The sequence below is a fragment of the Carlito syrichta genome, unplaced genomic scaffold (assembly GCF_000164805.1).
Source record: "Carlito syrichta isolate Samal-C Ts95f unplaced genomic scaffold, Tarsius_syrichta-2.0.1 Scaffold308579, whole genome shotgun sequence".
In the NCBI taxonomy this organism is placed as follows: domain Eukaryota; kingdom Metazoa; phylum Chordata; class Mammalia; order Primates; family Tarsiidae; genus Carlito; species Carlito syrichta.
Genome location: NW_007252675.1, coordinates 869,226 through 883,701, shown reverse-complemented (window position 1 = coordinate 883,701; position 14,476 = coordinate 869,226). Strand labels below are relative to the sequence as shown.

At 41.3% G+C, this 14,476-nt stretch overlaps 1 protein-coding gene across 2 annotated transcripts in view; it reads left to right on the top strand.

The window, feature by feature from the left end:
- The first annotated feature begins 1,626 nt into the window (after positions 1-1,626).
- The window catches only part of ZMPSTE24 (zinc metallopeptidase STE24), a 46,687-nt gene continuing 33,837 nt past the window's right edge, over positions 1,627-14,476 (top strand). Inside the window, exons 1-5 of one of the 2 annotated variants that reach the window (XM_008065503.1) lie at positions 1,627-1,969; positions 4,263-4,409; positions 11,383-11,469; positions 12,399-12,515; positions 13,846-13,998. In XM_008065503.1, the coding sequence (XP_008063694.1) occupies positions 1,847-1,969; positions 4,263-4,409; positions 11,383-11,469; positions 12,399-12,515; positions 13,846-13,998 (627 nt within the window). In that variant the 5' untranslated portion in view covers positions 1,627-1,846. The remainder of the gene's footprint in view (positions 1,970-4,262; positions 4,410-11,382; positions 11,470-12,398; positions 12,516-13,845; positions 13,999-14,476) is intronic. The other variant, XM_008065504.2, reaches the window with a different exon arrangement.

The window sequence follows — 14,476 nt, the reverse complement described above, 5'->3', positions numbered from 1 at the left end:
TCGGTGAGTTCGTTTCTCACACCTGACTCAAAAACAAAAGCAAGCAAACAAAAAAAACAAAGGTAAAATTCTTTTTTTTTTTTTTTTTTTTTTGAATTGGACTCTCACTCTTTGTTGCCCAAGCTAAAATGGAATGGGACATGCACTGCCAGCACTGCCACTACTCACCACCTGCTGGGCTCAGGCGATCCTTCTGCCTCAGCCTTCAAGTAGCTGGAACTATAGGCATGCACCATCATGCCCAGCTACTTTTTTTGATTTACTATAGAGATGAGGTCTCGCCAAGTTGCCCAGGCTGGTCTGGAACCTGTGGGCTCAGGCAATCCTCTCACCTCTACCTCCTGAAGTGCTGGGATTATAGGCATGAGTCACTTCGTGCAGTCCAAAGGTAAAATTCTAATGGGAATGCATCTTTCAGTGATATGGATAGGGGCTTTCCCACCAATTAATTCATGTTTCTGGATTATTTCTCACTGCTAGAGTAATAGGGTTCAGTTTCATTTGTATTCTTTTGTTTTCATAGAAACATCTGCTGGTAAAATATTTTTCTCATAAATAAATAAATAAATAAATAAATACATTGCTGTAGGAATGTCAATTCTTTGGTTCCTGAGTTATATATTAAAAATCAAATAGTGTTCCTTCATCAACAACTGAACACCACTTGGCTTGCAAAAGAATTCGTTATGTTGTTATTAGAGTCATTTGCTTTCTCAAGTGATTTTTAATTAAACGACTCTCAGAGGCATTTAGGCTGGGTTAAGAAAGAAATTCGAGATACTGCTGATTTCAACACATCATTAGCATTACACTATCACAGTAATTTAAATATACTTTAGTTGTAGCTACAGGTTTAGTTCAATTTATCGTAAATAGTAATTATGTAAATTGCAACACCAGTATGTCTAACCCATTAAATCAGATTTACTTTCGGTCAGAAAATTTGACTAAACTTTTTAAGTCAAATAAATGTGTTAACAGGCGTCCCAGTGACATTTTGCTTCAGAATTCCAAGACAGAAATGGCACTGAGACATATTGATGTTTGTCCGCTAGATACAGTGAGGCCCTCTCTCTTCAGGAATTACTAGCCCACGCCCTTCTTGCTTTGTTTCAGGGCACTCCCAGGCTAAATGCCGCCTTTGACTACACTTAGGGTGGATGGGACATCTTTAGATGAAAATTCTCATTACTACCGTCCACTCTGTCTGAATTCAGAACACAGTACAGGCCAAAATACTCCATTTATAAAGCCTTGTCCCGTTCTACTTTAGAGAATGATGCTTGGAGTCTGAGAAGTCGGCTGCTGTCCCATCCCTCCCAGCTGCCTGAAGGCAAGGAGGGGTGACCCACTCTATCAGTTTTAGCTAAACCGCAACTACCAGTGGGCTTGTCCCGGCCGCGAAAGTATGGTAGGTGCTGCAGTCCAGTCAGGGGAAAATGGAATTGCGGCTCTGGAGGTTAGAAAGCGCAAGCGAGCCCAGGAGGAAAGCTAAAACCGTGAGCAGGAACGAAGCGTGGAGAGATGTGGGATGTATATTGGAGCATGCAGACCAGCAAGGTCCGGAACTCAGCGTCTGGGCTCCCGCCCTCTTCGGGCCGGAAGTGAGGAAGGTGGGGCTGAATTTTTTGCAGCAGAAACTAGGAAGTCACCGGCGGAGTCGGCAGGAGGAAGAGTGTTGATGTGACACCGTCAGCTGCGCGAAGACGGTGGCATGCCGGCGGGTGTCGGTGTAGAGGCTCTCGGAAGGGACGGATTTCGCTGTGACCCCGCGGGGAAGCTCTGAGGGGACGGTTGTCGGGGTGGCACTGGAGCACGCTGAAGGAGCTGGCGGAACCGGGTGGCCATGGGGATGTGGGCATCGCTGGACGCGATGTGGGAGATGCCGGCCGACAAGCGTATCTTCGGGGCCGTGCTGCTCTTCTCCTGGACGGTGTATCTTTGGGAGACCTTCCTAGCACAGCGGCAGGTGAGTCTAGACAGGGCCTACCTGACCCCAACACCCAGCAGCCCTTAGGTCGGCCTCGACCCTGAGTCCCTCGATGATTGCTCCGGTCCCAGCACCGATCTCGACCCTGTGGTCCCTACTGAGCCTTTTAACTTGGTCCGATGGCGGGGTATGGTTTTGAGAGGATCTTAGTGCCTCAGGGAAATTTTCTGTAATGTTTTCGTGGGTCCTAAGCCCTTTGGGGCCTGAAGAAAGGGAGTGCTGCCTCGTCAGGCTTGAGCTCTTGTGCCTGTCCCACAGCTTCTTTAGAATCCTTGGGCCCAGACTTAGCCTCATTTATCTTTGGTATACGTCCTCAAAAGGAAGATGCTGAAATTTTAGAAACACAACTTCCCCATAACATTTTGGTCATCTCGCACAACCATAGGACTTTGCAATCCTTCCAAGCACCTGCCCTCTTTTTCCCCTTGGAGTGCACATGTTGTTTTTGCTCAAAAATAGTATGTATTGTTTTACATAAAATCATCTTCATTATTTTTATTTAAAAAATGAACAGTAAGGAACTTGCCTAGAGATGACCATCATTAACAGCTTGATGGAATAGAGATCTGAACTTTTAAATAATATTGGTTTGAATTGACAGTTTCATTGCAGTCTTTCACTGCTGGTTTGCTTTACTTACACTTTTCTGTGTTGTCACTGAATTATGTTAGTGATGACGGTTATGAACATTTTTCTTTTTTTCACTGCTGGAACTGTTTTTCCTCTGCAAATTTCTTCTCTCATTTTACATTCTGCATGAATCTTTAAACAGAAAGTTTTGATTTTTCTGTGTCTGTCAATGTCTAAGTTATGTCTCCATCTCTTCTTTTAGTCCAGTGTATTCAAAGATAAGTGTTAAGCTGTATAGCTAGGTACTCTGACATAACTCTCTGGAGACCTTCGTTCACACAGAATCTTGCTGGCCTACAGAAGACCTTTTGCATGAAGTAAACACACTATGTGGTATCTGAATTGGTGGGAGTGGGGAGGTAAGGTATTACACATCTGTCTTTAATGCCCCTGGTTTTTATTGGCACACAACCACATATAGAGAAGACATTTATTGTAAACCCATTGTAGAAGATGTGGTCCATCATATTGTTTGGTATATGTTTCTTGTATTATATTTCATGATGGGTGACAGAGCAAGATCGTTTCTAAACTTTTAGAATCTGGTATAATGAGAAAGTTGGGCTTTCTTGAAGACCTGATGTGTTTCTCTCTGACACTCTTCAAATTTCACTTAACTTGGCTTCTAGGACCAAATGTAATGACCAGCTTCAATATCTGTTAGTATTCATGGTTAACATGTTTGCTTCTCCTTTTCATGAATGTGTTTTCTGTGTTATAGGATTTATGTGATACCTAGGAAGAGTAGTACATGTTACAAAGTTGTAATGTTACAACTTTGGTTTACATATGCAAATTGAAATGTGATTACTACCCTGATTTTAATTTTAGCTAGTCAACTAGGCTCAGATTCTTTTTTTTTTTTTTTTTGCGTTAAAGTCTCGCTCTGTCATCCGGGCTAGAGAGTGCAGTGGCACACTCACGGCCACCACAGCCTGGGCTCAGGTGATCCTTCCGCCTCAACCATCCAAGTAGCTGGAACTACAGGCATGTGCAACCGTGCCCAGCTAATTTTCTGATTTATTATGGAGATGGGGGTCTTGCTATGTTGCCCAGGCTGGTAACTCCTGGCTTCAAGCTATCCTTGCCCCAGCCTCTAAGGTGCTGGGATTATGGGTATACGCCACCATGCCTGGCCTTTGGCTCAGGTTCTGCTTTTACTTCCCTTCATCAGTTGTTTCAGTGGTCAGTATACTTGATCAAGTGAAATATTTGTGTGCATATAAAGAAAGTTCAGGCCAGACGCAATGGCTTACACCTGTAATCCCAGCACTTGAGGAGGATGGGAGATGGGAGGATTGCTTGAAGCCGGGAGTTACCAGCCTGGGCAACATAGTGAGACCTCTATCTCTCTCTACAAAAAAACTACAGGTATGTGCCTGTAGTTCCAGCTACTTGGGAGGCTGAGGCGAGAGGATTGTTTGAGCCCAGGATTTCAGGACTGCGATGAGCTGTTATTTTGCCATTGCACTCCAGCCTGGGTGACAGAGCAAGACCGTTTCTAAAAAAAAAAAAAGAAAAGAGAAAATTCAACAGGAGTAAGTGACAAGTTAATGCTATAAACTATTCGGTGTTTGATCATAAATGACTATTGTAATAAACAGTTGACTTTCATTAATGTGTTTTCTTCAAAATATTTCAGAGAAGGATATATAAAACAACAACTCATGTACCGCCAGAGTTAGGACAGATTATGGATTCTGAAACATTTGAGAAATCTCGACTGTATCAACTGGATAAAAGTACTTTCAGCTTCTGGTCAGGACTCTATTCAGAGATTGAAGGCACAGTGAGTAATTTGCTTCTTCAGGAGACAGTCTCTTAAATTGTTTAATACTTTGTAGCGTTGTCTTCATTTTTGTATTTTTGTGACACAAAAGAAGATACCACACCTGCAAGTCCCAGAATGGTTTTTTAACCTTTGATATTGATAGTAACAACTGTGGAACAAAAGAGGCAGAAATATTACTTCTTAGTCAGTTGAAAATTGGAGAATATGATAACTGTCACCTTGCGGCCAGGTGAGAAAAACATCCTCTTCCTTTAGGATCCAGCTGAGATGTCACCTCTTCTAAACAACAGTTTGAAACTCTCTCCCTGTCAAGTCAGGATAAGGTAGCATCCTATCATTATTCCTGTCAGAGAGCTTATCACATTGTGTTGAATTTGCCTGTTTAGTTGGTAGATTGGTAATTCCTTAAAGAAAGGGTACATTAAGGTCTTGTTCATCATTTTATACCTAGTGCCTGGCATGTAATAAGCACATAGTTCCTATTTATTGAATGAAACCATGAATGACAGGCCATTTTTACTTAGTAAAACAAAAGACCTATCTTACTCTAATGCTAAAAGAGATGCTGGGCAGTGTAGAGCAGTGTTTTTTAAAACATATTTTGTGGTGTCCCTTCCCTCTTCTCCTGTAGCCATTTCGAAAAATTTTTTTTTCCTAATTTCACCCTCTATGAAATTTTATCACAGTATTGTGTTTCTCTTTCAGTACCATATGTATGCATTATCTTTATGCTTTATACATAAAAAGAGTAAGATTTTTTTTCCATCTCCAAGAATAATTGAAAGTACATGGTGTTAAGGTCGAGCAGACTCTGAGTTCAAGTGGCTTGAGTTTGAATCTCAGCTCTACCACACCAGCTGTATGATGTCAAGCAAATCACTCAGCATTTCTGTGCCTCAGTTTTCTCATCCATAAAAGTGGCATGGTAATAAAAGTTTCTTATTCATAGTGCTGTTGAGAGGATTACATGAGATATGTATGTAAGATGCTTTAGAACACTGCGTGGTAGCTGGGTGTGGTTGCTCACACCTATAATCCCAACACTTTGGGAGGCTGAGGTGAGAGGATTGCCTGAGCCCACAGGTTCAAGACAAGCCTGGGAAACTTGGCAAGACCTCATCTCTACAATAAATCCCAGTATTAGCCAGGTGTGGTAGCGCATGCGTGTAGTTCCAGCTACTTGGAAGACTGAGGTGGAAGGATCGCCTGAGCCCAGCAGGTCGAGGCTGCGGTGGCCGTGATCATGCCACTGCACTCCAGCCTGGGCGACAGAGTGAGGATCCAACTCAAAAAAAAACCATTGCATTGTCCATTGTAAGTGCTCCATAAGTGTTGGCTATTACTATTCTTGTCATCCTCTTTTATAATAGATCTATCAGTACCATTAAGAGAATGACATCTAATTTGAAAACAATTGTGATTGGCTACCATAATTGTTTCATGAATTAAAGAAGGTAAATTGGCTGTATGTAGCTTTGTTAAATGATGACAAAACTGCCTAACTAGTCACAAAATTTTCCTTGACAAGAATGGAATAATAAGACTAGTGTGGTTAGATCCAAGTTATTAGAAATTGCTTTCGTTTACTCAAGATGATAGAAATGACAAAACTTCTGGAAGAGTTAAATCTTCATGTTTAGAAAAATTAATAAATGATTTGAGAAACAAAATCTCATCGGCTTTTGGGATATACAACTATTGCTAGTAGTTAGTCTTTTTAATATTGAGTTTTAAAATAAATTTTTTGCTAATCCAAGGCTGGTTTAGTTATATAATATTAATATGAAAATTTGATGCCTTCTAACCAAGCCAGAAAGGAAGCATTCTTGTAGATTATATATGACTTTCGTTAATGTAGCTGAGCATTTCTTCTGTTAGGGATGGGCCACAGGTAGGAGATCAACCTTTAGAGAGAGATGGAAGTAGAAGTGGTGAATTTAGACATTGTTCTCTTTCCTATCTGATGTTTACTTCCTGGGGAGTTCTTTGACTTACTCCCTATAGGGCCATGATAGGATGATAGGAAAAGCATTTTCAGTCTCCTTGGTTGTCACTAGTAAATAGTGCCAGGAAAGTTGGGCAGAATACATATATAGAGTGAGAGCTTTGTAAAATACCCTGGCTCAAATGAGAAGCAGTACTGACCAGCTAATGCTGGGAATCATAATAGTCATCGTGATTTTTACTTCAAATATAGTTTTTATATTTGTTGTTTTGATTGATGTTTACCGCAATGAAGTAGAAAGGATAGGCATTATTAATATCTTTTTGTGGATGAGGAAGCCAAGGCTTAGAGAAATTAAGGAACTTGTCCAAGGCTAAAGGAAATGCTAATAAGTAGGAGAACTGGGTTTCAAATTCTGCTCTTACAAATCTTTAAAATTACATTGAAGAAGCCAGGAATGGTGGTGGGTACCTGTAGTTCCAGCTACTCTGGGGGCTGAGGTGAGAGGATTGCTTGAACCAGGAGTTTGAAGCTGTAGTGAGCTATGATCAAGCCACTTGACTCCAGCCTAGGTGACAGAATGAGACCTTGTCTTAAAAAAAAAAATTGGGGCCAGACGTGGTTATGGATTATGCCTATAGTCCCAGCATTTTGAGAGACAGAGGTGAGTGGATTGCCTGAAACCATGGGGAGGCAGCCTGGGCAACTTGGTGAGACCTCATCTCTACAATAAGTAAATAAAAAAAAAAATAAGCTGGGCATGGTGGCACATGCCTATAGTTCCAGTTACTTGGAAGGCTGAGGTGGAAGGATTGCCTGAGCCCAGCAGTCGAGGCTGCAGTGGCTGTGAGCATGCCACTGCACTCCAACCTGGGCAACAGAGTAAGACTCTAACTCAAAAAAAAAAAAAGAAAGAAAGAACGAAAGAAAGAAAAGAACAAGTGAGAGGTCTAACTTAGAATTTTTATTTTATTTTATTTTATTTTTGCCTTGGTACTTTCTGCCTATGAGAATCTAAACAGAGTCCTTGTGTGACCCATTATGTGTGTTCTGTTCACACAAATATGACACAACACTCAGGCAGAAAATGTCCAGCCTCTCTGAGAAAGACTCTCTGATATCTTACAGATGTCAGTAAAGAGCCCACTCAAGAAATGAAATGCCGGGAGGAGAATAGGGCAGAAGAGAAAAGTTTAAATTGTTGCTACTCTAATTATGTTTCTGTATGAGCAGTTTCACCTTTTTGTGCCTCTTTTTTTTGGTCTGAATTGAGTCTCACTCTGTCGTCCAGGTTAGAGTGCAGTGTCATGCTTATGGGCACTGCAGCCTCAACCTGCTGGGCACAGGTGATCCTTCTCCCTCTGCCTTCCAATTAGGTGGAACTACAGGTGTGCACAACCACGCCAGGCTAATTTTTTATTTATTTTAGGGACGAGGTCTTGCCAAGTTGCCCAGGCTGGTCTCAAACCCCCGGACTCAGGCAATCCTCTCACCTCCACCTCCCAAAGCACTGGGATTACAGGCATGAGCCACCACACCTGGCCATATTTTTCATCTTTCAATGAGAAGTGGATAGATATTAGACTATACCTTAGATGTTTGTGGCAAGGACTAAGAGAGTGTAAATGAAGGACGCAGTGTACAATGCTCAACATACAGCAACAACACATAGCAATTACTTAATCATTGGGTTTCTTGGACAAGTTACTTTAACCTCTCTGAGTTTCAGTTGCCTCATCTCTAAAATAGAGATGACTATCTTCCTGCCTGCCTATTTTTAAGACTGTAGTGAAATCCTGTATTTCAAAGCACTGGAATTGTTTTTGCTGGGGTCATGAATTCTTGGCATAGAACAACCACAGGAGCATGCTCAGTGACGTTATCAACATAGATCAACTTCACAGTTCACTGGACTTCGTTTTTCAGTCCCCAAAGGAAACAAAACAAGGTTTGGAACATCGGTTTTCAGATGCATTTACAGATCATTCAAAGTTCTTATTAAAACTACCTTTGATACTTACTTAAAAGCTGGACTTTTTTTTTTTTTTTTGAGTTGGAGTCTCTGTCACCCAGGCTGGAGTAGCACGTTTTTTAGTAGCACGTTCAGGCCACTGCAGCCTCGACCTGCTGGGTTCAGGCAGTCCTTCCTCTTCAGCCTTCTAAGTAACTGGATACCCAGGTAATTTTTTGATTTATTGTAATAAGGTCTCGCCATGTTGCCCAGGCTGGTCTCAAACCCGTGGGCTCACACAGTCCTCTCACCTCTGCCTCCCAAAGTGCTGGGATTACAGGCATGAGCCATGATGCCCGGCTGAAAAGCTAGACTTTTAATAATAGTTCTAGCCTTTCACTAAAAGCATTATAAATCCTAAATTTTAAAATTTTTTTAGTATTTGGAATAAGATGAAAGAAATGCCATCCCGGGTCAATTTACTCAACAACTAGAACATATGTTAGACAATGGTGCCAAAGTATATCTTTTGGGAAAACAAGTTTTATATCTAAGATCAAGTTTGTGATAGGAAAGTGGAAATACCTGGACATGGAGTTAAGGGAACCTTTAAAAAGCAATTTATTGGGGGCTGGGTGTGATGACTCAAGCTCTCATCCAAACACTTTGGGAGGCTAAGGCAGGAAGATCAGGAGTTTGAGACCAGCCTGGGCAACATAGTGAGATCCCATCTGTATAAAATGTTAAAAAATAAGCTGAGCATGGTGGTGCACCCCAGTAGTCCCAGTTACTAGAGAGGCTGGGGCTAGCCCAGGAGTTCAAGGTTACAGTGAGTTATGGTCATGCCACTGCTCTCCAGCCTGGGTGACAGGGTGAGACCTTGTCTTGTTGGAGGTAGGACCTAAGAATTTGCATTTCTAACAAATTTCCAGATGCTGCTGCTATCTAGAGACCATATTTGAGAACCAGAGTAGTAAACCAACCCAACATACTAATAAAAATCTAAGAGAGCCGGGCTTGGTGGCTCAGCCTGTAATCCTGCGCCTTGGGAGGCTGAGGTGAGTGGATTGCCTGAGCCTACGGGTTCGAGACCCGCCAGGGCAACTTAGCGAGACCTCATCTCTACAATAAATCAAAAAATTAGCCGGGTGTGGTAGCGCGTGCCTGTAGTTCCAAAAGGATTGCCGGAGCCCAGCAGAAGGATTGCCGGAGCCCAGCAGGTCAAGGCTGCGGTGGCTGGGAGCGGCCACTGCACTCCAGTCGGGGTGACAGAGTGAGACTCCAACTCAAAAAAAAAAAAAAAAAAAAATCTAAAAGATACCGGGTGCAGTGGCTCACAACTATAATCACAATACTTTGGGAGGCAGAGGTGAGAGGATTGCCTGAGCCCGTGGGTTCAAGATCAGCCTGGGCAACATGGTGAGACCTAATCTCTGTAATAAATCAAAAAATTAGCCGGACATGGTGGCACATGCCTGTAGTTCTAGCTACTTGGAAGGCTGAGGCAGAAGAATTGTCTTAGCCCAGCAGGTTGGTGCTATGGTGGCTGTGAGAGTACCACTGCACTCCAGCCTGAGTGACAGAGTGAGATGCTGATTCAAAGCATAAAATAAAAAAAAAAATAGCCAGGCTCGGTGGCTCAACCTGTAATCCCGCGCCTTTGGGAGGCTGAGGTGAGTGGATTGCCTGAGCCTGCGGGTTCAAGACCCACCTGGGCAGCGAGACCTCATCTCTACAATAAATAAAAAAATCAGCTGGGTGTGGTAGCGCATGGCTGTAATTCTGGCTACTTGGAAGGCTGAGGTGGAAGGATTGCCGGCGCCTAGCAGGTCGAGGCTGCAGTGACCGGGAGCAGCCACTGCACTCCAGTCTGGGCAACAGAGAGAGACTCCAACTCAAAAAATAAAAATAAATTAAAAATAAATAAATAAATAAAATAAAATAAAGAGGACCAAGCACAAATTAAAAAAAAAAATTAAAAGGTGGATAGTATCACATGTGAATGAAATTGTGGGAAAACAAACATTCTAGTACTGCTTGTAGAAGTGAAATTTGGTATAAATGCTTTAGGGAACAAGCTGAGAATTTTGAATAAAGTTAAAGTTCACTATGGATGAATCTAAAAAATGTAGAGTGTAAAAAGCAAATTGTAGAATACGTGCAATGTGCTGTCATTTACAAGCATTCTTAAAAGGCATATATAAGCCAATACATTATTTATAGATACATGTAAAAATGGAAGGTAGATTGGAAGTATTACCTGTGAAATATAATAGTGCCAAAACCTCTCAAACCACAAGGAATCATGTCCATGCTGGTGGGAATATTGCACTTCTAACCTGATCATTGTGTTCCTGACCTTTTATAGGGAGAAAAAAATAAGTGGATTCTTCATGACAAAATGTGTTTCATAAACTCAGTATCTCTTTTGGGCAGTAGAGTTTCTTAAGCATGCATTTCTTTCTAATTTTGAGCCGCTTCCTGGTTCCTAATGTCCTGGTTATTTGGTGAATGTTTGTGTTCACTTTATCTGCCCAAGACAAAGGAAGGGGCCTACTCCTATGAAACCCTGACTTGCCCCTTACCTTTTTCTAATCCAGAGAAGGCACAGATAATCCCATTCAGTCCTCCAGTTTAGTGAGTGGACATGACTTTCCACTTCTATACTTTGTCCTGATTGAAGGGGACTATTTTCTTTCACAGAACAGACTATTTTGGAGCCATATAGTGTGATTCAGATTTTATTTGTGATACTCATTAGCTGTGGGATTTTGTTCTGGTCTCTTGGCAAAAGTTTTTGTTGTTGTTGTTTGTTTCTTTAGAACAGCTTTATGGAGTTAATTCATACACCATACAATTCAGCTATATATAGGTTACAGGCAAACATGTTTAACTGTTTAAACTTAGTAGCTCAATAGTTTGTACTCATTTAAATGCGTATCTTATCCTAAATGAGATAGGTCACTCTTTTTTTAGGGAGAAAATTATTTTGTCCTTTTTTCTTTATAACATGCTCTCTCACATGATAGTTTCTGTATTATTCAAATGTGACCAAAGTATGCTTTATTTTATAGCTTATTCTTCTCTTTGGAGGAATACCTTATCTCTGGAGACTTTCTGGATGGTTATGTGGTTATGCTAGCTTTGGGCCAGAATATGAGGTATGTGATTCATTAGCATATATTTGTCAGTCTCTCTTTTTGCTTGGCAAGCTTTATACTAAAGTTAATTTTTTGACTTTACCATCATTAGACTTGCTTCTCTGTCTGCATAGTCCCTGGATACCCGTGCTGTATTAGGATAATGCTAGTAACTGTAACAAATCCCAGAATTTCAGTGGTTTATCACAACCGTTTATTTCTCAATCACATGATCACCCATTGTGAGTATTTTTTTTGTTGGTTTTTTATGGGGGGTTTTTTTTGAGTTGGAGTCTCACTCTGTCGCCCAGACTGGAGTGCAGTGGCCACTGCCGGCCACCGCAACCTCGACCTGCTGAGCTTCGGCAATCCTTCCGCCTCAGCCTTCCAAGTAGCTGGAACTACAGGCATGCGCTACCACGCCTGGCTGATTTTTTGATTTATTGTAGAGATGAGGTCTCACTGCCCAGGCGGGTCTTGAACCCACAGGCTCAGGCAATCCACTCACCTCAGCCTCCCAAAGGCACGGGATTACAGGCTGAGCCACTGAGCCCGGCCAGTATTTTTATTTTTGCATTTTTTTTTAAGAGTGTCTTTTGTATGTTAAGTGTGAGTACTTTTAGTTAGCAGGTGACTTTCCTCCCTGTGGTAAACCAGAGACCAAATCTCTTTTCATCTTAAGGATTAGTCTATGATTTAAAGTAACTTCCATATAGTATTTGTGCAATAAACAAGGAATATTTTATTCCCCTTTTACTACTTCCCTTGAAAGTAAGCTTTTTCTGAGGACAGGGACAATGTTTTGGACCTTGTATTACCCATGGATTCAAGCACATTGCTTGGGGTTTAGTACGTACTCAGCAAATACTTGTTTTGTTTGCTAGTAGTTCATTTGAAGAATGAATTCTATTACATCATAAAAACTGGCTTTTTTTTTTCCTTGTGCTTAGATCACTCAGTCCTTGGTGTTTCTGCTGTTAGCTACACTTTTCAGTGCATTGACTGGCTTGCCTTGGAGTCTTTATAATACTTTTGTGATAGAAGAAAAACATGGTTTCAATCAACAGGTATAATAGAGAATACAAATGTTATTTTTTAAATGTGAAGAACTTTTGTGCTTTTGTCCTGCATTGGTAATAATTTAAACATAATTTGCTATTTCAGAGCCTGAATTAATTGAGAAAAAAGGAACTACAAATATAGAAAAGATTTTAGTTTAAAGTTTTGTTATAACCTTTTACCATTAATGTCTAGTATTTTTCTGCTAATAACATTTAAATGAATTTATTTTATTTTATTATTATTATTATTGAGTTGGAGTCTCACTCTGTCGCCCAGGCTGGAGTGCAGTGGTACACTCACAGCCACTGCAGCCTCGACTTGCTCGGCTCAGGCAATCCTTCTGCCTTAGCCTTCCAAGTAGCTGGAACCACAGGCATGCGCCACCACGCCCAGCTAATTTTTTGATTTGTTGTAGAGATCTGGTCTCGCCAAGTTGCCCAGGCTGGTCTCGAACCCATGGGTTTAGGCAATCCTCTTACCTCGGCCTCCCAAAGTGCTGGAATTATAGGCGTGAGCCATCATGCCCAGCTGAACTTATTTTAGACTGTAAAATACAAGACATTTACTTACTGTCTTAGGATGTCTAGTGTCATATAATATAGTTTCACTGAATGTTAATTTAAAATTTCTTTAATAATATAGCCTTTGTTTTTGTTGTTGTTTGTTTCCATTGCCCAGGCTGGAGTGCAGTGGCACAATCATGTCTTATCGCTGCCTTGACCTCCTGGGCTCAGGCAATCCTTCTGCCTAAGCCTCCCAAGTAACTGGGACTACAGGTGTGTGCCACCATGCCCAGCTAATTTTTATTTTGTTTTATTTTATTTTTGTAGACACAAGGTCTTGCTATGCTGTTTTAGCTGGTCTCAAATTCCTGGGCTCAAGCAATCATCTCACCTCAGCATTTTAAGTGCTGGGATTTCAAGCGTGGAACCAGTGTGACTGGCCATAATGTAGCCTTTGTATTCACTTTATTAGTTATTTGAAAAGCAAAACTGGGCCGGGGTCGGTGGCTTAGCCTATAATCCCAGCACTTTGGGAAGCGAGGCAAGTGGATTGTCTGAGCCCACAAGTTCGAGACCAGCCCAGGCAACTTGGTGAAACATTGTCTCTATAATAAATCAAAAATAAACCGGGCGAGGTAACATGCACCTGAAGTTCCAGCTACTTGGAAGGTTGAGGCAGAAGGATCGCCAGAGCCCAGCAAGTCAACGCTGGGGTGACCGTAAGCGTGCTACTGCATTCCAGCCTGGGTGATGGAGTGAGACTCAAACTCAAACTCAAAAAAGAAAGCAAAACCAGTTTCTCAGTTCTTGTGGTGATGTTCTCTTTTTTCAGACTTTGGGGTTCTTCATGAAAGATGCAATCAAGAAATTTATTGTGACTCAGTGTATTTTATTGCCTGTGTCTTCACTTCTACTTTACATTATTAAAATTGGAGGTGACTATTTTTTTATTTATGCCTGGCTGTTCACATTAGTTGTGTCTCTGGTGAGTAAAATCTTTATTTCATTTTTTTAAACAAAATTTTCTTGGTGAGATTACTGTAATTTAATCTTTATTAACATGTAAGCAGTTCTTAAGAAGCAGATGAAATATAAATAGGTACTCATAAAAATTTCTCTCTTGGCTTCTACTTGTAAATATAGAAATAGGAGAGTTGGCTGACCATAAATTTTCTTCTCTTTATGTTGACTGTTATATCTTATAGGTCACAGAAGCTAGTTGTTAGTCACTTTTAATGATCTAGTTGTCAGGCAGTTTTGGGCTGTGCATTTGTGAGCTGCCACCAGAATAGATGACTTCAAGTGTGATAACTTAATGACTCTCGACTGACCTCTGGTACCTAGAAATCATGTCAGTTTTGAAGAGAAAATCGAGCTAAGAAGGATAAAGCATACACTTGTCTGGCTTTCTTCTGTCCTTCTCTTCCTTCCTTTCCCCCCTCCCTTTCCCCCTCTGCCACCCC